Consider the following 23,599-nt stretch of genomic DNA (forward strand, 5'->3'; position numbering starts at 1 on the left):
AACGCCCGTGTCATTTTTACCCATGTTCGTCACTTCCAGCATGCTGACGGAGACACCATCTAAATTGCTCCTTCCTCCGATGGAGAATCGACCACCGGGCGTGATGGGCATTTCATTTCGTAACCACGTTGTTGTCGGGTTCGGCACGCCAAACGTTTCACACTCTAGTGATAACCGCGAACCGGGAGGCACGTCTACGGATCCCGTCGAGGGTGACGGAAACACCGGTTGACCGTCCACTTGAGCGGTGTCCAAGTCGGTCGTTGGAGGAACTAGAGCACATGGAGAAACAGCGATAAAAGCACACAAACGATGGCAAACAAGGTGAGTTGTCAGATACCGTATACGTTGACTTTGCTCGATCTACCCACAGCGCCCAAACTGTTTATTGCCGTACAAGTGTATTGTCCGACGTCTTCGTCCCGAGAATCACGGATCGTCAAGTCACCGTTGTCGTTAACGCTGACTTGCCCTTCTGACTCTCCTATACGAAGACTCGTGCCCGAAGGAAGAGTCCACGAGATGTCTCCGGGTGGTATCCCAACGGATGAGCACGTCAACGTCAATGTCCTTTCACGACGGACGTCAGAGATCTGCCCGACGGGATATTCACGATCTTCGTCTGGGAGTGGTCTTTCGGGCACAACGGGATCGGGACTGCTAATCTTCGGACTCTCTATAAAGAGATGATAGAATGTTAGAATGAAGAACTCGATGATCAATACTATTCTACCTCCTAGAACGGCGGTTATCGCTTCTGTGTCTTTTCCTCCTCTGTTGGTCGCCTCGCACGTGTACATGCCGGCCTTGTCACCATCAAACTCTCGTATCACAAGCGGGCTTCCAGACCCAGCAGACATTCCGTCCGGGCCATACCACGCGATGTTTACGCCCGAGCCCGCGGCATCGCACACGACACGTACAGTCTGCCCCTCGCCACCGATGACATCGGGATTACCGATTTGAGCAGTAACCCTGTTACCGTCGACCTCTTGTTCTACGTCCGGTCGTCGAATGATTGTCGGCGTTCCATCTACAACACAGAACATCTACTCGTACGGAACACGTGCGATTTCTAGCAAGTTCCATCTGAAAGCTCACCTACTACATCTAGAGCTACAGGGCTGGACGTACTTCCGCCCGGATTCTCGAATACACACGAATAGGTACCGACGTCGGGCGTCCGAGCTCGCCTCCTCACAAGTTCAATCTGAGATCCGTCATCCGCCACAGTCACGTCGTATCTGCCACCAGACTGCTGTATTTCGCCGTCTTTCAAAAAGTAAGCTTCCGCCTTCGGTCGAGCCGCGGACGAGCAAGCTATGGAAAACGGCGAGTCCCGTTGTACTTTCACTACTCCGTCTGTCGACGGGTACGTTCGCATTCCGTTTACCATCACCACAGTCTCGTTGACAGGACGAGGAGGTTCTAAACAAATACCTCTTATTTCCTTAAACTAGATCGCATACGATTGCTCCTTACCGATCACCACCAAGTTACACGAATCTGACTCTTCGCCCACCACGTTCGAAGCACGACACCAGTACATACCGTCGTCGATACCTTGTACGTTTCTGATACGCAGACTGCCGTCGTCTGTTACAGAACTTCTTCCCGACGTCTCCTCGCGTCTCAACACCCTACCGGAAGGCAACGTCCATCGGACGTCGGCTGGAGGACTCGACGACACCGGACACTGGAACGTAACCGTTCGTCCGACGACCGCACGGGCATTCTCGCACGTTGGACCGACACGATACGTTTGATCTTGGTCTTCTACGGTCCGACTGTCCGGTTGTGCGGGAAGACGACGGATTACCGGTTCAACTACAATACGCATCACAATACAATACGTCACCGCTGCCAAGAGCTCTCGACCTTACCGGCTCTAGAAACACTTATGGATTGTCTGTCGATGCCCTGCGAATTGGTAGCCGCGCAAGTGTACGCGCCGACGTCCCGGCCTTCGAAATCGTCGACGTTCAGAGTGCCCTCGGCTTCAACCCTCACCCTTCCAGTCGACCCAATTTCGTTCCCTCCTTTCTCCCAAGTCACTGTCGGCGTCGGGTTTCCAGTGGCGGTACATTTGACGCGCAAGTTTTGTCCGTCGCCGACGTACACGTCGGATCGACCGATAGTCGTAGTGACCGATTGAGCGCTAACACTGGGCTCTTCATCTGGCCGTCGGTCAATCACCGGTGAGTTGGTAGCTAAAATCAACACTCTCTTGTACAGTAACAACGATGGCAGAAGACAAAATCGCTTACGAGCAACTTCGATGTCGACAGACGACGAATCCGATCCCACGGGGTTGCTGCTAACGCAGCTGTAACTTCCGGCGTCCGAAACGTCCACTCCGGATAGAGTCAAGCGACTCGTCGCCTCTGAGCCAGTCTGACTGCTGACAATGGACACCGATTCGCTGCTACTGACGACCGTTCCCTCGTGTGTCCAGCTGATAGTTGGCAATGGCGAACCGACGGCAGTGCACGACATACTGACGTCAGAACCGCTCCGACTGATGACGGTGTCTTCGTCCGAAGGACTCACCAACGTGTTGTCTATCGTAACGTTGTCGCCGGCACGCTCGATTACTTCTGGGGGAGCTGAAACGAAACATCGCACTTATTATTACCACCAAGACACGATCGCTCTATTGTCTGCTCACCGACTACATCTAGATCGAAGTCTGTTTGGTCCGTCCCTCCGACGCTTGCCACAACGCAATCATACAGCGCGCTATCGCTCGGTTGGGCGTCGCTAATGGTTAGACTGCCGTCGTCTGACACCGTCGCTCTGCCGCTCGTTTCTCCTATGCCCAGTTCTGTGCCGTCTACGAAACGCCACACAACGTTGGCTTTGGGATGACTCGAGACGGGACACTTCAATGTGACGTCGTTGCCACTGACAACTCGTGGGGTTTCGCCTGGATCGAACGACAAGTGACCATCCGAAGGAGGATCTTCCCGATCTGCTGTGCGTCTTTCGTCGATAACAGGAGACTCTGTAAAATGGACACTACTCTCGTTCCGCCAATAATAACAAGCGAGACACTTCACCTACCCGGCACTACGACATCGATGGTTGCACGGTCGTCACCGTTCGTGTTGGTAGCCGTGCACGTGTAGCTGCCCTCGTCTTCGCGTTGCACCGACGATATAACTAGACTGCCATCGCTGCCAACGTTGTACCTTCCACCGGTGACGATCGACTGACCGTCCACGTCCCACGCTATTTCTGGATCGGGTCTGCCCTCTGCTCCACACGCAATGGTCAGTTGCTGACCGGGACGAACTTGTACATCAGGGGGGCCGACAGACGTATTGACAGAATCGCTTCGAGGCGAAGACGGCGGTTCTTTCGGTGTTCGTTTAATAAAAGGCTTACCCGTATCTGCAACGCACTGACCGTTATCTCGCAAAATCTTAGCCTGCACCCACCTGTCTCACCTGCAACCCGAATGTTGACGGCGTCCGCTGCACTGCCGGCCTCGTTTGCGACAATACACGAATACTCGTGACCGGACGCACCACCGGTCACCGTCACCCGACTCTTGCCACGATCGAACTCTGTTCCGTCTCGCGTCCACACCGCGTCCGCGTCCGACAGGGAACCGACGTCACAGCTCAGCGTCACCTCTGTACTCGAATCGGCGACCAAAATATCGTCGTCGGAAGGCGACTCGGGCGAGTCGACGCTAATCGTCGATGTAGGCGTAGCTAGAGATAGAAGAGAGAAATCGAACACGGTCATTATGTCTTCTGTTCGACACATGAAGAGGCAACGACAAACTTACGGATCACTCTCAGCTCAGTCTTCACTCGATCTCTTCCAGCGGGGTTACTCGCAATACAACGGTATTTGCCGCTGTCGTCCAGGCGAGTGTTTGCTACAAGCAACCGTCCGTCGTCAGATACCGATACTCTGTCGTAAGATTGGCCGGGTTTCAGCCTGCGACCGGACGGAAGTCTCCATTGTAGAGACGGACTCGGCGTACCGGACGCAGAACAAGAGATGGTCGTCGAGTAACCTTCCACTACTTCTGCCACCTGACCGATGTCGTACGCTGCGTCTTTGGCGATCAACGGACGCTCAGTAGGAGACATTGGAGAGCGACGAATAACAGGAGCCACTGCAGCAAATCGCACATCACGACGTAAAATAACGCACGACCAAGACTTCCTTACCCGGTGCCATTACGTGTATGGTATCACGGTCCTCACCACCGCTGTTTCGAGCCACACAACTATAAGCGTCGGCATCGTCTGCAGAGAAGCTGTCAAACGTTAGCACGCCGTCTGACTGTTCGACACCGGCGCCGTCGCTGATTACTCTTCCATTACGCGACCATTCGACTGTTGGCTGTGGATCGCCGTCTGCCGTGCACAAGAGCCGAAGTTGGCGACCGGGTTGCGCCGTAACAGAGGAACGACCGACTGCAACCGACATTCCCGCGTCCGAATACTCAACCGGATCGTCTGGCCGTCTGTCGATTCTCGGTCCGTCTTATCAACACACAACAGCACATTAAGAGCACGAAATTATTGCATGCCGAAAGCGCATTGACATCGTCGTACCTGCTACAGCCACTACTATCCTCGACGAGTCTGCGCCTGCATCGTTGTTTGCCGTACAGACATAGTCACCCATATCCGAAGCTCGTATGTCATCGATAGTCAAGTCGAGAGCACCCGCGTCGGTTGTCTCGACCGACACTCGACCTGCAGCCGACACGGCTACACCGTTCTTTGCATAACTCAGATCGGGAGACGGCGAACCGGACGCCGAGCAGCTCATCGACACCGAACTTCCGGGATTTACGCGAAGTCTCCCGTCCTTATCCGGAAACGCCTTTTCACCATCTATTGTTGCCGTGTCGGTCAGCCTCGTCGTCATCTGCGGCTGGTCTACAAGTATCACAATAAAGCGAACACGTAATGCGTATGCTCCAACAGAAAGCCGTCTCGAGACCACTCACCCGATACTGTCACAGGAATGTCTACTTTATCTACACCCGCACTGTTGCTAGCGACGATACGGTAGTTCCCGGCGTCTTCCGGTTGGGCATTCTCTATCTTCAGATCGTCATTGTTTAGCACCGTCACTCTGCCATCCGATTCGCCTCGTCTCAGTTGCCTCCCAGACGGTAGACGCCACGTCACCGTCGGTCTTGGCCGACCCGATACTTGACCACTCAGCGTCGCGTCTCGTCCCCGCAGAATATCGCCAGCCTGTCCCGGAAAGAAACGACGGTCGGCATCGGAAATCGGCCTTTCTTCCTTCATCGGCCTCCGCCGCTCGATCACAGGTCGCTCTGTCGCAAACATACGAACCGATCAACTACCACTCACAGTAGGGGCGGTATCGAGACGCGTCTTACCCGCCAATCGAACATTCACCGTCTCCCTGTCTTGTCCTGCCGTATTGACGGCTCGACATTCAAAATCTCCCTCGTCGCGTCTGCCTACTTTCTTGATCGTCAGTCGACCGTCGGTCACTTCGAAATGATCGTTGTCGCCTATTTGGCCCTTGTTCCTGTACCAGCTGATGGTCGGATCGGGAGATCCCTCCGCTGAGCACGCCAACGTGAGAGTCTGTCCGCGTGATGCCAATACGTCAGGACGGCCGATCACAGAACTGACGCCTTCCTCGGTCACGACCGGTTCGACATCCGGTCTCCTCTGGATGACGGGACTACCCGAACCTGAAACGACAAGACAAACAATACGGAACTCGCATCCCAACTCTTCTGCCATGCGATGGTTACTATTAATACTTACGAATGGTTTCTATTTCAACAGTAGACGACGTTGCACCACCACTGTTCTCGGCAATGCACGAATATGATCCTCTGTCGTCGTCCTCTACCATATCGACCGTCAACGTCGATCTCTCGCCATTGCTCTCGATCGAATACCGTCCTCCACTGCTGATCAAGTCATCTCCTCTAACGAATCTCAAATTGGGTTTGGGTACCCCACGTGCAGAACAGCTAACCGAAAACGACGAACCGGGTTCTACACGCACGGTGCCGTACTTATTAGCCGACACGTCTTGTCCATCCACGACGACGTGGTCTCCGATGGTCTCCGACAAACGCGGAGGCACTACAACGCACACAAACACAATAGTCATTAGTTGCCGTCACCGAAACGACACCGTCGAGTGCTTTACCGATGACACTGAGTCTCGACTTGATTTTAGCCAACCCAGCGATATTGCTTGCAATAGGTCTGTACGCTCCTTCGTCTTCGACTTGCGCATTGTCTATCACCAGTGTATCGTCGTCGAGAACACGAACTCGACCGCTCGACTGGCCCGGTCCTAGTCTCTTTCCGTTGGGGATTCTCCAACTGATGGTCGGAGTCGGTCGACCGTAAGCAGACACGCCTATCCTCACGTTTCTGCCTTGCACCACCACGGCTTGTTGACCGGCCGAGTAGGTCACGTCTCCTCTAGGAACGGGAGATGGTGCAGATTTATCTGCAGGTTGAACGATCGTCGGCCGCACCGGAGAGTCCAAAGCTACGTCGATCGATTCAGAGTCTGCGCCGTCGCTGTTGCTGGCTCGACACGAGTACGTGCCCTCGAAACGTCTGGCAAATTCGTCGATTTCTAAAGAGCTGCTCGAAGAGTCCGAAGTGATTGTCGTGCGGCCGCCGCTGCTCACCGGCTGATCGTTCCTCATCCAAGAGAATGTAATAGGCTCTGCGCCGCGAGCACTGCACTGCAGCGTCACGTCTCCTCTCTCCTTTGCTTCAATTTTGGCCGTTTCTCCCACGGTTGCTGTGATGTCTCGTCCTGATATCTGAGGTCTCCCTCCTCTTCTTCTGTTGAGAACTGGAGCGTCAGAAGTCGCTGTACCGTAACACAAATCGTCGCATTAATTAGACCACCCACAACAAATTTCGCCTACTCGAAATACCTGATACGGAGATCTGTTGAGACGAGCTCGTTACGCCTCCTTCGTTCTGAGCCACGAATGTGTATTCTCCGCTGTCGTCGGGTTCGACGTCGGCCACAGTGAGACGGAGACCGCCGTCGGGAGTTCGATCGAGAGAATACCGATCGCCGGCCGAAATGGTCTCGCCGTCCTTCAAGAACCTGACACTCGGAGGCGGCCGACCGCTCGCCGCACCTTCCATGACCAGACTGTTTCCTCTCTCTATTTTGATCGTTCCATCGGAAGACGGTAGTACGGGCGTATCTCGTCCGGTCGCATCCCTTTCGGACACGTTGTCTTCGACTTCTCTGGTGATGGACGGCGGAGCTAGAAAACGAGTCGTCACCACGAGAACGACACTATTAGGAGGAAGAGACGAGAATCTTACCGAATACTGACACAGGCGTCACAACAGACGTCTCTCCTGCTGCATTGCTCGCAGTCACTCGATAGTCTCCCGAATCGTCAGTCTGACTATCTTCTATTTGCAACGAACCGTCGTCTGTAACTGTGAAGCGATCGGACCTTTCGCCGGGCTGCAGACGCTGCCCAGACGGTAGAGTCCAAGTCACGCGCGGAGTCGGTTCTCCAAGAATAGGAACCGTCACTCTAACGGTCCGTCCTTCGACGACCTCCGACGTTTGACCGGCAACGTACGACACGTCTCTGTCTGGCAGAGGCCTTTCCGGTGTTCGGGATGGAGGATCTGCGACTGACGGTCGTTCTAACAAAAGACACATCTCAATGCTTAAGCGTCACTATCGAACAAAGACAAGCGATTTACCTAACAGAGACACTTGAATTTGCTGAGAATCCGTATTCGAGCCACTCGTTGCCGTGCAAGCGTAAGATCCCACGTCGTCTCTTTCCAACTCACTAATCTGTAGAGTACCGTCCGAACGGATGTTCGCTCGTGTGTTGGATATCACATTCGATCCGTCCTTCTGCCAGCTAATGGATGGCGTCGGAGTTCCGGTGGCATTGCATTTGACAGACAACTTTTCTCCAGCTCGCACAAACACCTCGGGTTCGGCTACACTCACGGACACATCACCCGGTGCTTCCTTTTCTTTTACGTCGGCGCGCCGATTTATGAGCGGTTCATCGGGAGCTGCATAGACAGAGCAAGATGTAAGATGTCGGTGCGGTGCAAAGAAAATTACTTTTTAAAGCGACCGGGTTGCAGACACGCGCGTGCGCGACTCGAAACCTAAATCTTTAGATGACCTTGCTGCGCTGTATACTTATACACGTTTTCACGTTTAAGAAAGCGTGTCGTACGACGACGTTACCGAGTAGAACATGCGCGATCCAACCGTTTTAATACTTTACACGTACCAGCAACTGTGATATCTACAGAAGACGACGCTTCTTGCCCGTCTCGACGTCCTTGACACACGTATTGTCCGCCGTCTGCCGCCTTCACGTTACTTACCGTCAATTTACTGCCGCTTCGACTACTCGTTACGCTTAGCCTATCGTCGCTCGTCAGTGGTATTGCTGATCCGTCGCGCTTCCACGTTACGTCTTCACTCGCCACGCCGTTGAAACCGCATGCAATGGACAGAGTCGAGTCTTCGCGCACTGAGTACGGACCCTCCGATGTCGGTAATTGGCGAATTTGGTCGACGAAAACGTTCTCGTCAGCCGGCGATACGACGTCGACCGGTTCTATAGACGAAATTAAACAAAGATGAAAGTAAAGATACCGTAAGATCTTGCCTACGTCACCTACCCACTACACGAACGAGTGTATCCGTCTCGTCTTGACCTGCACGATTAACGGCGATGGCTCGGTACGATCCAGAATCGGCCGCTTCGGAATCGTTTATACGAAGCGAGCCGCCGTCTGACACGCTGAATCTTCCGTACGTTTCGCCAACACGCAGCCTTCTCCCGCTGGGCAAGCTCCAAATGACATCGGGACGTGGATTGCCACTATACGAAACGTCAACGTCGAGGTCGTTGCCTTTGCCAACGTTCAATGACACTCCTGCTGGATAGAGACGATCGAATCGAGGAGCCTCTAAGAAATACCATTTACCATAGAGTAAAACACGTGCAAACTCACTCGTGTAGTCACAGTCGTACCTGCCGGCTCGAGCGTCATCGTTTCTCGGTCGTCTCCGTAATCGTTGCTTGCCACGCACGTATACGTCTCGGCTTCTTGTAAGTCGGTCACTTGCAACACGCCGTTAGCAAGTACACGAGCTCGACCGCTCTCACCGATCGATTCTCCATTGCGATTCCACGATATCGTTGGATTGGGACTACCCTTAGCCGTGCACGCCACCTCCGCCGTCTCGCCGGGCAGAACGCGTAAGTTCGGTCTGCCGATGACACTGCCGATCGTCGAATCCGATACGACGTCTTCCCTGTCTGGAACTCGATTGATCACGGGTGCACCACTCGCTACAGACCAAACAGCCCAAATGTACAACGTAACGATGCGACCACAATTATCGACGTACCCTGCACCGACACGTCGACGGAGTCCGAAGTCGATCCCGAATCTCCATTAACCTGCACTGCATACATTCCGGCATCGTCGCTTTCCGCTGTGCTGACGGTGAGCGTACTGACGGTTCTGTCTCCGACGGTCGTCGTCGTCGTCGAAACCCTATCGGTGGGAGAGATGACCTCGCCGTTGTGAGACCAAGATATCTCTGGCTGAGGAACTCCTCGAACCGATGCGGTAATCGAGAATGGCTCTCCGAACACCGCGGATACGGTACGCTGTGATCGAGACGGTAGCACGGGTCTGTCACCGACCGAAACGGACTGATCCAACGGTCTATCCAATGACGGCGGTACTACAGACAATAACACAATCGACGGTCATTGTGAATTGGGTAAGACGCGATAAGCCCAAGCACGACTGACCGAAGACTCTCAATCTCGACTTGGCTTTTGCCAGACCGGCAATGTTCTTTGCAATCGCTCTGTAAATTCCCTCGTCTTGTCGTCGGGTGTCGTCGATTACTAATGTGCCGTCGTCGGTTACTCGAAATCGGTCGTACGACCTTCCGGAAGCAATCCTTCTTCCTGACGGTAGTCTCCATGTCATTCCGGGTGCCGGGCGACCCGTCGCCGTTGCCGATATACTTACGCTGCGACCTTCCATTACCTCGGCGTCCTGAGTGACGACGTACGATCTGTCGGTGTCGGGCAAGGGTCGGACGGGACTCACCGTCGCGGCGGGTTCTATGGCGGGCCGCACTACAACAAAAATGGGTATTAAAGTACGACAGTATCAAATCTCGACAACACCGCAGTTTCAATTCTTACCCGGAAGAACGACGTCGATGGATTCGCGGTCTTCTCCGGCCGAGTTCGTTGCCACCAACGTGTAACGACCGGCTTCACCGGGACCAACGTTTCTGACCTGTAACATTCCACTAGGATCGATACCGAATTTGCCTCCATCACTCACGGGCGACCCGTCTTTCAACCATCCGTAAGATGGCGATGGGTCGCCGGTCGCCCATCCTCGAATTCCTAACGTCATTCCTCGCGGAACCATCACCTCTCGTCGACCGACCGTCACTTCGATACTATCGTCGGTAACTGTGGACGGTGTGGATGGCATACGCTGGATAATGGGAGCACTAGCACCTGAAACACGATTCATTGTTACGCAATCTCTTAATGACACGATCCCACAGCATACCTTGCACAACAATATCAGCAGACGTTTCTGCTATTCCGGCATCGTTTTCTCCATACAGCGAATACGTGCCGGAATCGGACTGTCGTACGTTGCCGACGATCAATCGACTGCCACCGCTCTGAGTCACCTGTTGGGTAATTCTGTTATCTTCTGCCAAGGGACGGCCGTCTTTTCTCCATTGAACAGACTCGACACCACTAATCGATCCCTCCATAACTAGCGTGCCTCCTGACGGCACCAGAAAGTCGCCACCAGTTGTGGGAGAAAGGAGGTCGGTACCCAGACGAGTGTTATCACTGACTTCGCTCACTACTTTAGGAAATCCTGCAAGAACACAAAAGAAAATGAAAAAGTCGTGGTTTCCAACAAAAATCAGAACAATGTGATATTAAGTAAAAAGTAACATTAATTATTTTTAGCAAAGTCAATTTTGGTATGAAATATAAAATGCTAAAATCAGCTTTAATCTGTATTCGAAGCACATGGTCACTTCACTATCAACCGTTACGACTCGACATGATTGACATTACAAAAAGTGAGGTTCACCTCATTGAGTAGACTGGTTTTGTTGCACGTCCTTAGAGACTTCACATAAAATTTGAACTAAAAGTACTCACACTATAGGGCTCGAATGACTTCCGGTTTGTGAGTATGTACGTGTGACTGTGTCTGTAATGTGCTACGCCCTTAGTGTGGTGCAATCACGCAGCAGTGTTTGTGTTGATGGTACATGGGAACCAGAGACAGCGGAAGAAAAGCCAATCAGATCCGCGAAACGTGCATGAAAGAGATTTTGCGGGAATGATGTAATTCATGTTTGGCACAGTTTGCCATTGACAGGTCTTGTCGAAAACAACCAATACAACGTACCTGTCTGTAACAGCCAACGCGAAATCAATCGCTTTTCTGCCGCAGCCCTATGACATTTTCCCGAGAACTTACCAATCCGTGACCAAGAGCGACAACGATATTAATATCCCCTATGTGATAACCTTCGTTGCGATCTTTGACTACAGAATACTCTACGTACTTTATTATAGAATACTACGTGTTTGTGCAATAATTCTTATCATGAGCGTATTGTACATGTTTCAGAGTACGTACGGATATATTGGGACTCAAAAAAGCGGACTGGAACTCCGAGGTACGGGTGAACGACGCTTCGATTGTCCGTTCTTTTCACTTATCCGACCCCTATTTCTCCGTAGATTGCTCAAAGGGGGTCGGATAATCGATAGTTTACTGTAGTCTAAAGAAAAGCTTTCCTCAAGAATGCCTCCAAAGAAGTCCTACGTTTTTCTTCAAAATTCGAGCAACAGATGAAATACGGCGTTTATTCGAGAAATACAGTAGCCTGGAAAAACCCTGACGATTTGTCAACATAAGTAATATGAATAGTAACTTACCTACTACGGTCACTTTACCCTTCACCTTCGCCAGTCCAGCAGCATTGGATGCTATGGGTCTGTAAGATCCGCTATCGGACGGTTGAGTGTCGGTGATCACGAGGCTGTCGTTGGCTAGAACGGAAGCGCGTCCTACTGACTGCCCGCGTCCGATTCTATCTCCTGACGGAAGTCGCCATCTGATGGTGGGCGTCGGCGTTCCCGTAGCTTCGACGTCGATGGTAAGTCGACGTCCTTCTACCATCTTGATAGTATGACCAGCGTAGCTCGTCACATCTGCGTCAGGAAGTCGACCAGGTTGAGGAGTTGGTTCAGTTCTTGCCACGATACGAGGTCTCACTAAAACGTTACCACAACAACGCATATACCAGACGTCGGTTGTGTAGAAACCGAACGAATCGCTTACCAGGAGCAGCGACGTCGATGTCTTGTCTATCTGAAGTGACCGTGTTGTCTGCTGAGCAGGTGTATGTCCCTTGGTGACGATTAGGCACAAAGTCGGCAATCTGTAGTTGCCCAGTAGAACTCGCTTGCGCTCCCCTGGGTAGGGAACTTGAGTCTTTTGTCCACGTAACCGTGGGCGTAGGACTACCGGCCGCTGCACAATCGATTTCCAGTCTCTGGTTTGGAAGAACGAGCACGTCGTCCTGTCCGATGGTAGCGCTTACAGACGCCGAAGTCACAGTAGGCCGAGTGTTTGCTGGTGCTCTGATGATCTTGACCGCTTCTTGAGCTATAGACGTCATTCACACAGATGCAATCAAACCAACAGTACGGTCATACGTAGCAACAATTCAAAAGCACTCACATCTCACACTGACGTCAACCGAAGAACGAGCCACGGTACCCTCTCCGTTGTCACCCTCTGCGCTGTAAGTACCCGAGTCGGTCGATTTTACATTCCGCAGTATAAGGCTGCTTGTGGTTTCATCTCGACCTTTGGTTGTTTCAATAAAAACGTCGTCACTGGGCTCTATGACATCGGTTCCTTTCTTCCAGACAACATTCGGTGCAGGACTTCCTTTTGTTGTAAACTGAAACGACATGCTGTCTCCCTCGTCTGCTCGGAAGACACCTTCGTCTGAAGTTACGGGCGCGTTGTTCACTTGCACGCCATCCTCGATGTCCGACTCCACTGTCGGCGGTGCTGTACAGAAAGAATAAACGTCAACGAGCAACTAAGCGGCAAGTGAAGCGACGCTTCTTACTGAAAACCTGCAGTCTTGCAGAAGCTTCGTTCGAACCGGCCTCGTTAGTGACCACCACTTTATAGTCTCCGATATCTGATGGTTGAGTATTGGAAACGGTGAGAAAACGGGTGTCGGCGGACACCTCGACGTTGTCCTTTTTGTCTCCGGGCCTAAGGAACGAGCCGTCTGGCAGCTTCCATTTCACTGAATACTCGTCGGGTTCTCGATCGGTCACAGTGAAGTTGACAACTACAGATCGACCCTCGACGACTTCAGCTCTCTGTCCTGCAGTAAACACCCGGTCGTCGTCTGGAATGGGTCTGACCGCTACGACTGGTTTAACCTCTTCTAACGTGGGCGGTTCTGCAAAACACGAGCAAAGTCTAACGCAGCGACAAAACGGCTAACTGACCGACACGACTAACTCAGGATCCTCAGCGTTATCGCCTCCTCGTCCTGCCCTCCCTGCGCGTCGTTAGCAACACAGCGGTAGACACCAGCATAACCACGAGGAATCCCATCGATGACCAAAGTGCCGTTAGAGAGTACTCTTCGTCTTCCTTTTGATGTCAGAACACCGTCCGGACCGATCCAACGAATCGTATCGGCGTTCTTGGCCGCACAGTCAATACGGACGTTCCAGCGTAGTACAGGTTCGACGGGCTCTGCGTAGCCAACTGAAGCAGAGATTGTCCTGTCAGACACGACAGGAGGATCCACCCTCCGTATGATTTCTACAGCTGTTGGTGGAACTGTCGATGAAACGGTCGGTTCAGCTGTCGATGGAAATGTCGTTGCAACTGTCGATGGAACGGTCGGTTCAGCTGTCGATGGAAATGTCGTTGCAACTGTCGATGGAACGCGAGCTAACAAGTAAATACATTAGATGATATCGGATTTGGTGAGAAGCAAACACGTTTGCGTCTGACCTTGAACGCCTACAGCCGAAATGGTCTGTCCTGCAGCGTTACCAGCCGAGCAACTATAGACGCCAGCGTCGCCGTCTTCGAATTTGTTGACAGTGAGACGATTTCCGTTGTCACTGACCACGACGCGACTGCTCTCTACGACTCGAGCACCGTTCTTGTACCAGGCAATCGTCGGCTGCGGTGTAGCGCTTGCCTCACACTGGAATGAAACCTTGTCTCCAGCTTTCGCTTCGATCGGACCGGTCGGAACTGGATTGTCGTTGATCTCGACGGTATCCGCTGGCTTCACGGTCACGACAGGGCGAGCTAAACAGAAATATTGTCATCATCAAACGTTACCATCAACATATGGCTCAACGCTCACAATAGATAGAGACTGTCGACGCAGCATCGTCTGTGCCTGCAACGTTCTTGGCTCGACACGTGTAACTACCGTCGCTGGCACTGGAAGCAGACGTAATAGTCAAGCTGGAACGGTCTCTGTCCACGCTGACTGCAGACGGATCCGTAACGGACTGTCCCGGTTCCAGAGTTTGTCCAGACGGCAACGTCCAGCTGATGTTCGAAGGTGGTCTCCCTGTTCGATCTTGACACTGTAGCGTTACGCGTCTACCGGCCATTCCGATAGCCATGCTGCCGACCGTATACACCAAATCACCGTCGACGATTTCTTGCTCTTCGTCTCCAGGGGGAGGAGCAACGAGACGAGGCGGTGCTACGGCAAAGCAAAGTGACCAACGCGTCCAGCACAAACACTAGCAAAGCAACTTACAAGCTTCGTCCACAATCGCGATTTCGGAGTCTCTTCCAGCGCTATTTTTCGCCTCGCATTTGTAAGTACCTCGATCAGACGCACTAAACCTCGACACCACCAACGTGCCGTTAGCCAATGCACGGACTCTACCGCTGTCACCCACGAAAGCATCATCTTTATACCAAGATATGGTCGGATCCGGAGAACCATTTGCGGTGCAGTCTACGTTCAAGGTCTTCCCCGATCCGACCACAACTCGTCGTCTCCCGATGACAGCCTGTACGGAGTCATCAGTGACGACGGGATTCTCCTCTGGGCGTCTGACAATAATCGGTGAGCCTCGACCTGACGATAAAACAATCGGCACGATAAACAGCCGTTACACACAACCAGGCAGTAACAGCAGGCTCACCGACAACCGTAATGAGCGTTCCCTTGCTACTCGTGCCTGCTTCTGAAGATGCAAGGCAAGTGTAAACGCCCGTGTCATTTTTACCCATGTTCGTCACTTCCAGCATGCTGACGGAGACACCATCTAAATTGCTCCTTCCTCCGATGGAGAATCGACCACCGGGCGTGATGGGCATTTCATTTCGTAACCACGTTGTTGTCGGGTTCGGCACGCCAAACGTTTCACACTCTAGTGATAACCGCGAACCGGGAGGCACGTCTACGGATCCCGTCGAGGGTGACGGAAACACCGGTTGACCGTCCACTTGAGCGGTGTCCAAGTCGGTCGTTGGAGGAACTAGAGCACATGGAGAAACAGCGATAAAAGCACACAAACGATGGCAAACAAGGTGAGTTGTCAGATACCGTATACGTTGACTTTGCTCGATCTACCCACAGCGCCCAAACTGTTTATTGCCGTACAAGTGTATTGTCCGACGTCTTCGTCCCGAGAATCACGGATCGTCAAGTCACCGTTGTCGTTAACGCTGACTTGCCCTTCTGACTCTCCTATACGAAGACTCGTGCCCGAAGGAAGAGTCCACGAGATGTCTCCGGGTGGTATCCCAACGGATGAGCACGTCAACGTCAATGTCCTTTCACGACGGACGTCAGAGATCTGCCCGACGGGATATTCACGATCTTCGTCTGGGAGTGGTCTTTCGGGCACAACGGGATCGGGACTGCTAATCTTCGGACTCTCTATAAAGAGATGATAGAATGTTAGAATGAAGAACTCGATGATCAATACTATTCTACCTCCTAGAACGGCGGTTATCGCTTCTGTGTCTTTTCCTCCTCTGTTGGTCGCCTCGCACGTGTACATGCCGGCCTTGTCACCATCAAACTCTCGTATCACAAGCGGGCTTCCAGACCCAGCAGACATTCCGTCCGGGCCATACCACGCGATGTTTACGCCCGAGCCCGCGGCATCGCACACGACACGTACAGTCTGCCCCTCGCCACCGATGACATCGGGATTACCGATTTGAGCAGTAACCCTGTTACCGTCGACCTCTTGTTCTACGTCCGGTCGTCGAATGATTGTCGGCGTTCCATCTACAACACAGAACATCTACTCGTACGGAACACGTGCGATTTCTAGCAAGTTCCATCTGAAAGCTCACCTACTACATCTAGAGCTACAGGGCTGGACGTACTTCCGCCCGGATTCTCGAATACACACGAATAGGTACCGACGTCGGGCGTCCGAGCTCGCCTCCTCACAAGTTCAATCTGAGATCCGTCATCCGCCACAGTCACGTCGTATCTGCCACCAGACTGCTGTATTTCGCCGTCTTTCAAAAAGTAAGCTTCCGCCTTCGGTCGAGCCGCGGACGAGCAAGCTATGGAAAACGGCGAGTCCCGTTGTACTTTCACTACTCCGTCTGTCGACGGGTACGTTCGCATTCCGTTTACCATCACCACAGTCTCGTTGACAGGACGAGGAGGTTCTAAACAAATACCTCTTATTTCCTTAAACTAGATCGCATACGATTGCTCCTTACCGATCACCACCAAGTTACACGAATCTGACTCTTCGCCCACCACGTTCGAAGCACGACACCAGTACATACCGTCGTCGATACCTTGTACGTTTCTGATACGCAGACTGCCGTCGTCTGTTACAGAACTTCTTCCCGACGTCTCCTCGCGTCTCAACACCCTACCGGAAGGCAACGTCCATCGGACGTCGGCTGGAGGACTCGACGACACCGGACACTGGAACGTAACCGTTCGTCCGACGACCGCACGGGCATTCTCGCACGTTGGACCGACACGATACGTTTGATCTTGGTCTTCTACGGTCCGACTGTCCGGTTGTGCGGGAAGACGACGGATTACCGGTTCAACTACAATACGCATCACAATACAATACGTCACCGCTGCCAAGAGCTCTCGACCTTACCGGCTCTAGAAACACTTATGGATTGTCTGTCGATGCCCTGCGAATTGGTAGCCGCGCAAGTGTACGCGCCGACGTCCCGGCCTTCGAAATCGTCGACGTTCAGAGTGCCCTCGGCTTCAACCCTCACCCTTCCAGTCGACCCAATTTCGTTCCCTCCTTTCTCCCAAGTCACTGTCGGCGTCGGGTTTCCAGTGGCGGTACATTTGACGCGCAAGTTTTGTCCGTCGCCGACGTACACGTCGGATCGACCGATAGTCGTAGTGACCGATTGAGCGCTAACACTGGGCTCTTCATCTGGCCGTCGGTCAATCACCGGTGAGTTGGTAGCTAAAATCAACACTCTCTTGTACAGTAACAACGATGGCAGAAGACAAAATCGCTTACGAGCAACTTCGATGTCGACAGACGACGAATCCGATCCCACGGGGTTGCTGCTAACGCAGCTGTAACTTCCGGCGTCCGAAACGTCCACTCCGGATAGAGTCAAGCGACTCGTCGCCTCTGAGCCAGTCTGACTGCTGACAATGGACACCGATTCGCTGCTACTGACGACCGTTCCCTCGTGTGTCCAGCTGATAGTTGGCAATGGCGAACCGACGGCAGTGCACGACATACTGACGTCAGAACCGCTCCGACTGATGACGGTGTCTTCGTCCGAAGGACTCACCAACGTGTTGTCTATCGTAACGTTGTCGCCGGCACGCTCGATTACTTCTGGGGGAGCTGAAACGAAACATCGCACTTATTATTACCACCAAGACACGATCGCTCTATTGTCTGCTCACCGACTACATCTAGATCGAAGTCTGTTTGGTCCGTCCCTCCGACGCTTGCCACAACGCAATCATACAGCGCGCTATCGCTCGGTTGGGCGTCGCTAATGGTTAGACTGCCGTCGTCTGACACCGTCGCTCTGCCGCTCGTTTCTCCTATGCCCAGTTCTGTGCCGTCTACGAAACGCCACACAACGTTGGCTTTGGGATGACTCGAGACGGGACACTTCAATGTGACGTCGTTGCCACTGACAACTCGTGGGGTTTCGCCTGGATCGAACGACAAGTGACCATCCGAAGGAGGATCTTCCCGATCTGCTGTGCGTCTTTCGTCGATAACAGGAGACTCTGTAAAATGGACACTACTCTCGTTCCGCCAATAATAACAAGCGAGACACTTCACCTACCCGGCACTACGACATCGATGGTTGCACGGTCGTCACCGTTCGTGTTGGTAGCCGTGCACGTGTAGCTGCCCTCGTCTTCGCGTTGCACCGACGATATAACTAGACTGCCATCGCTGCCAACGTTGTACCTTCCACCGGTGACGATCGACTGACCGTCCACGTCCCACGCTATTTCTGGATCGGGTCTGCCCTCTGCTCCACACGCAATGGTCAGTTGCTGACCGGGACGAACTTGTACATCAGGGGGGCCGACAGACGTATTGACAGAATCGCTTCGAGGCGAAGACGGCGGTTCTTTCGGTGTTCGTTTAATAAAAGGCTTACCCGTATCTGCAACGCACTGACCGTTATCTCGCAAAATCTTAGCCTGCACCCACCTGTCTCACCTGCAACCCGAATGTTGACGGCGTCCGCTGCACTGCCGGCCTCGTTTGCGACAATACACGAATACTCGTGACCGGACGCACCACCGGTCACCGTCACCCGACTCTTGCCACGATCGAACTCTGTTCCGTCTCGCGTCCACACCGCGTCCGCGTCCGACAGGGAACCGACGTCACAGCTCAGCGTCACCTCTGTACTCGAATCGGCGACCAAAATATCGTCGTCGGAAGGCGACTCGGGCGAGTCGACGCTAATCGTCGATGTAGGCGTAGCTAGAGATAGAAGAGAGAAATCGAACACGGTCATTATGTCTTCTGTTCGACACATGAAGAGGCAACGACAAACTTACGGATCACTCTCAGCTCAGTCTTCACTCGATCTCTTCCAGCGGGGTTACTCGCAATACAACGGTATTTGCCGCTGTCGTCCAGGCGAGTGTTTGCTACAAGCAACCGTCCGTCGTCAGATACCGATACTCTGTCGTAAGATTGGCCGGGTTTCAGCCTGCGACCGGACGGAAGTCTCCATTGTAGAGACGGACTCGGCGTACCGGACGCAGAACAAGAGATGGTCGTCGAGTAACCTTCCACTACTTCTGCCACCTGACCGATGTCGTACGCTGCGTCTTTGGCGATCAACGGACGCTCAGTAGGAGACATTGGAGAGCGACGAATAACAGGAGCCACTGCAGCAAATCGCACATCACGACGTAAAATAACGCACGACCAAGACTTCCTTACCCGGTGCCATTACGTGTATGGTATCACGGTCCTCACCACCGCTGTTTCGAGCCACACAACTATAAGCGTCGGCATCGTCTGCAGAGAAGCTGTCAAACGTTAGCACGCCGTCTGACTGTTCGACACCGGCGCCGTCGCTGATTACTCTTCCATTACGCGACCATTCGACTGTTGGCTGTGGATCGCCGTCTGCCGTGCACAAGAGCCGAAGTTGGCGACCGGGTTGCGCCGTAACAGAGGAACGACCGACTGCAACCGACATTCCCGCGTCCGAATACTCAACCGGATCGTCTGGCCGTCTGTCGATTCTCGGTCCGTCTTATCAACACACAACAGCACATTAAGAGCACGAAATTATTGCATGCCGAAAGCGCATTGACATCGTCGTACCTGCTACAGCCACTACTATCCTCGACGAGTCTGCGCCTGCATCGTTGTTTGCCGTACAGACATAGTCACCCATATCCGAAGCTCGTATGTCATCGATAGTCAAGTCGAGAGCACCCGCGTCGGTTGTCTCGACCGACACTCGACCTGCAGCCGACACGGCTACACCGTTCTTTGCATAACTCAGATCGGGAGACGGCGAACCGGACGCCGAGCAGCTCATCGACACCGAACTTCCGGGATTTACGCGAAGTCTCCCGTCCTTATCCGGAAACGCCTTTTCACCATCTATTGTTGCCGTGTCGGTCAGCCTCGTCGTCATCTGCGGCTGGTCTACAAGTATCACAATAAAGCGAACACGTAATGCGTATGCTCCAACAGAAAGCCGTCTCGAGACCACTCACCCGATACTGTCACAGGAATGTCTACTTTATCTACACCCGCACTGTTGCTAGCGACGATACGGTAGTTCCCGGCGTCTTCCGGTTGGGCATTCTCTATCTTCAGATCGTCATTGTTTAGCACCGTCACTCTGCCATCCGATTCGCCTCGTCTCAGTTGCCTCCCAGACGGTAGACGCCACGTCACCGTCGGTCTTGGCCGACCCGATACTTGACCACTCAGCGTCGCGTCTCGTCCCCGCAGAATATCGCCAGCCTGTCCCGGAAAGAAACGACGGTCGGCATCGGAAATCGGCCTTTCTTCCTTCATCGGCCTCCGCCGCTCGATCACAGGTCGCTCTGTCGCAAACATACGAACCGATCAACTACCACTCACAGTAGGGGCGGTATCGAGACGCGTCTTACCCGCCAATCGAACATTCACCGTCTCCCTGTCTTGTCCTGCCGTATTGACGGCTCGACATTCAAAATCTCCCTCGTCGCGTCTGCCTACTTTCTTGATCGTCAGTCGACCGTCGGTCACTTCGAAATGATCGTTGTCGCCTATTTGGCCCTTGTTCCTGTACCAGCTGATGGTCGGATCGGGAGATCCCTCCGCTGAGCACGCCAACGTGAGAGTCTGTCCGCGTGATGCCAATACGTCAGGACGGCCGATCACAGAACTGACGCCTTCCTCGGTCACGACCGGTTCGACATCCGGTCTCCTCTGGATGACGGGACTACCCGAACCTGAAACGACAAGACAAACAATACGGAACTCGCATCCCAACTCTTCTGCCATGCGATGGTTACTATTAATACTTACGAATGGTTTCTATTTCAACAGTAGACGACGTTGCACCACCACTGTTCTCGGCAATGCACGAATATGATCCTCTGTCGTCGTCCTCTACCATATCGACCGTCAACGTCGATCTCTCGCCATTGCTCTCGATCGAATACCGTCCTCCACTGCTGATCAAGTCATCTCCTCTAACGAATCTCAAATTGGGTTTGGGTACCCCACGTGCAGAACAGCTAACCGAAAACGACGAACCGGGTTCTACACGCACGGTGCCGTACTTATTAGCCGACACGTCTTGTCCATCCACGACGACGTGGTCTCCGATGGTCTCCGACAAACGCGGAGGCACTACAACGCACACAAACACAATAGTCATTAGTTGCCGTCACCGAAACGACACCGTCGAGTGCTTTACCGATGACACTGAGTCTCGACTTGATTTTAGCCAACCCAGCGATATTGCTTGCAATAGGTCTGTACGCTCCTTCGTCTTCGACTTGCGCATTGTCTATCACCAGTGTATCGTCGTCGAGAACACGAACTCGACCGCTCGACTGGCCCGGTCCTAGTCTCTTTCCGTTGGGGATTCTCCAACTGATGGTCGGAGTCGGTCGACCGTAAGCAGACACGCCTATCCTCACGTTTCTGCCTTGCACCACCACGGCTTGTTGACCGGCCGAGTAGGTCACGTCTCCTCTAGGAACGGGAGATGGTGCAGATTTATCTGCAGGTTGAACGATCGTCGGCCGCACCGGAGAGTCCAAAGCTACGTCGATCGATTCAGAGTCTGCGCCGTCGCTGTTGCTGGCTCGACACGAGTACGTGCCCTCGAAACGTCTGGCAAATTCGTCGATTTCTAAAGAGCTGCTCGAAGAGTCCGAAGTGATTGTCGTGCGGCCGCCGCTGCTCACCGGCTGATCGTTCCTCATCCAAGAGAATGTAATAGGCTCTGCGCCGCGAGCACTGCACTGCAGCGTCACGTCTCCTCTCTCCTTTGCTTCAATTTTGGCCGTTTCTCCCACGGTTGCTGTGATGTCTCGTCCTGATATCTGAGGTCTCCCTCCTCTTCTTCTGTTGAGAACTGGAGCGTCAGAAGTCGCTGTACCGTAACACAAATCGTCGCATTAATTAGACCACCCACAACAAATTTCGCCTACTCGAAATACCTGATACGGAGATCTGTTGAGACGAGCTCGTTACGCCTCCTTCGTTCTGAGCCACGAATGTGTATTCTCCGCTGTCGTCGGGTTCGACGTCGGCCACAGTGAGACGGAGACCGCCGTCGGGAGTTCGATCGAGAGAATACCGATCGCCGGCCGAAATGGTCTCGCCGTCCTTCAAGAACCTGACACTCGGAGGCGGCCGACCGCTCGCCGCACCTTCCATGACCAGACTGTTTCCTCTCTCTATTTTGATCGTTCCATCGGAAGACGGTAGTACGGGCGTATCTCGTCCGGTCGCATCCCTTTCGGACACGTTGTCTTCGACTTCTCTGGTGATGGACGGCGGAGCTAGAAAACGAGTCGTCACCACGAGAACGACACTATTAGGAGGAAGAGACGAGAATCTTACCGAATACTGACACAGGCGTCACAACAGACGTCTCTCCTGCTGCATTGCTCGCAGTCACTCGATAGTCTCCCGAATCGTCAGTCTGACTATCTTCTATTTGCAACGAACCGTCGTCTGTAACTGTGAAGCGATCGGACCTTTCGCCGGGCTGCAGACGCTGCCCAGACGGTAGAGTCCAAGTCACGCGCGGAGTCGGTTCTCCAAGAATAGGAACCGTCACTCTAACGGTCCGTCCTTCGACGACCTCCGACGTTTGACCGGCAACGTACGACACGTCTCTGTCTGGCAGAGGCCTTTCCGGTGTTCGGGATGGAGGATCTGCGACTGACGGTCGTTCTAACAAAAGACACATCTCAATGCTTAAGCGTCACTATCGAACAAAGACAAGCGATTTACCTAACAGAGACACTTGAATTTGCTGAGAATCCGTATTCGAGCCACTCGTTGCCGTGCAAGCGTAAGATCCCACGTCGTCTCTTTCCAACTCACTAATCTGTAGAGTACCGTCCGAACGGATGTTCGCTCGTGTGTTGGATATCACATTCGATCCGTCCTTCTGCCAGCTAATGGATGGCGTCGGAGTTCCGGTGGCATTGCATTTGACAGACAACTTTTCTCCAGCTCGCACAAACACCTCGGGTTCGGCTACACTCACGGACACATCACCCGGTGCTTCCTTTTCTTTTACGTCGGCGCGCCGATTTATGAGCGGTTCATCGGGAGCTGCATAGACAGAGCAAGATGTAAGATGTCGGTGCGGTGCAAAGAAAATTACTTTTTAAAGCGACCGGGTTGCAGACACGCGCGTGCGCGACTCGAAACCTAAATCTTTAGATGACCTTGCTGCGCTGTATACTTATACACGTTTTCACGTTTAAGAAAGCGTGTCGTACGACGACG

The 23,599-nt window shown here is 53.1% G+C and overlaps 1 protein-coding gene across 1 annotated transcript in view; it reads right to left on the reverse strand.

Moving 5' to 3' along the window:
* LOC134192411 (titin-like) overlaps positions 1-23,599 on the reverse strand; it is a 41,947-nt gene that overhangs the window by 332 nt on the left and 18,016 nt on the right. Inside the window, exons 43-97 of the mRNA XM_062661150.1 lie at positions 23,096-23,422; positions 22,700-23,035; positions 22,294-22,638; positions 21,543-22,226; positions 21,149-21,475; positions 20,749-21,072; positions 20,347-20,682; positions 19,946-20,275; positions 19,556-19,873; positions 19,165-19,500; positions 18,818-19,087; positions 18,432-18,761; positions 18,037-18,372; positions 17,636-17,974; positions 17,252-17,578; positions 16,851-17,195; positions 16,470-16,796; positions 16,102-16,401; positions 15,709-16,044; positions 15,305-15,640; positions 14,911-15,237; positions 14,503-14,853; positions 14,139-14,444; positions 13,635-14,075; positions 13,228-13,572; positions 12,828-13,166; positions 12,426-12,752; positions 12,020-12,358; positions 10,614-10,937; positions 10,232-10,558; positions 9,827-10,162; positions 9,415-9,756; positions 9,035-9,355; positions 8,679-8,969; positions 8,282-8,614; positions 7,728-8,054; positions 7,332-7,667; positions 6,926-7,270; positions 6,175-6,858; positions 5,781-6,107; positions 5,381-5,704; positions 4,979-5,314; positions 4,578-4,907; positions 4,188-4,505; positions 3,797-4,132; positions 3,450-3,719; positions 3,064-3,393; positions 2,669-3,004; positions 2,268-2,606; positions 1,884-2,210; positions 1,483-1,827; positions 1,102-1,428; positions 734-1,033; positions 341-676; positions 4-272 (exon numbers count right to left, since the gene is read on the reverse strand). Coding sequence (XP_062517134.1) covers positions 4-272; positions 341-676; positions 734-1,033; positions 1,102-1,428; positions 1,483-1,827; positions 1,884-2,210; positions 2,268-2,606; positions 2,669-3,004; positions 3,064-3,393; positions 3,450-3,719; positions 3,797-4,132; positions 4,188-4,505; positions 4,578-4,907; positions 4,979-5,314; positions 5,381-5,704; positions 5,781-6,107; positions 6,175-6,858; positions 6,926-7,270; positions 7,332-7,667; positions 7,728-8,054; positions 8,282-8,614; positions 8,679-8,969; positions 9,035-9,355; positions 9,415-9,756; positions 9,827-10,162; positions 10,232-10,558; positions 10,614-10,937; positions 12,020-12,358; positions 12,426-12,752; positions 12,828-13,166; positions 13,228-13,572; positions 13,635-14,075; positions 14,139-14,444; positions 14,503-14,853; positions 14,911-15,237; positions 15,305-15,640; positions 15,709-16,044; positions 16,102-16,401; positions 16,470-16,796; positions 16,851-17,195; positions 17,252-17,578; positions 17,636-17,974; positions 18,037-18,372; positions 18,432-18,761; positions 18,818-19,087; positions 19,165-19,500; positions 19,556-19,873; positions 19,946-20,275; positions 20,347-20,682; positions 20,749-21,072; positions 21,149-21,475; positions 21,543-22,226; positions 22,294-22,638; positions 22,700-23,035; positions 23,096-23,422 — 18,800 coding nt within the window. The remainder of the gene's footprint in view (positions 1-3; positions 273-340; positions 677-733; positions 1,034-1,101; positions 1,429-1,482; positions 1,828-1,883; positions 2,211-2,267; positions 2,607-2,668; positions 3,005-3,063; positions 3,394-3,449; positions 3,720-3,796; positions 4,133-4,187; positions 4,506-4,577; positions 4,908-4,978; positions 5,315-5,380; positions 5,705-5,780; positions 6,108-6,174; positions 6,859-6,925; positions 7,271-7,331; positions 7,668-7,727; positions 8,055-8,281; positions 8,615-8,678; positions 8,970-9,034; positions 9,356-9,414; positions 9,757-9,826; positions 10,163-10,231; positions 10,559-10,613; positions 10,938-12,019; positions 12,359-12,425; positions 12,753-12,827; positions 13,167-13,227; positions 13,573-13,634; positions 14,076-14,138; positions 14,445-14,502; positions 14,854-14,910; positions 15,238-15,304; positions 15,641-15,708; positions 16,045-16,101; positions 16,402-16,469; positions 16,797-16,850; positions 17,196-17,251; positions 17,579-17,635; positions 17,975-18,036; positions 18,373-18,431; positions 18,762-18,817; positions 19,088-19,164; positions 19,501-19,555; positions 19,874-19,945; positions 20,276-20,346; positions 20,683-20,748; positions 21,073-21,148; positions 21,476-21,542; positions 22,227-22,293; positions 22,639-22,699; positions 23,036-23,095; positions 23,423-23,599) is intronic.

The sequence above is a fragment of the Corticium candelabrum genome, chromosome 16, assembly GCF_963422355.1.
Source record: "Corticium candelabrum chromosome 16, ooCorCand1.1, whole genome shotgun sequence".
NCBI lineage: Eukaryota > Metazoa > Porifera > Homoscleromorpha > Homosclerophorida > Plakinidae > Corticium > Corticium candelabrum.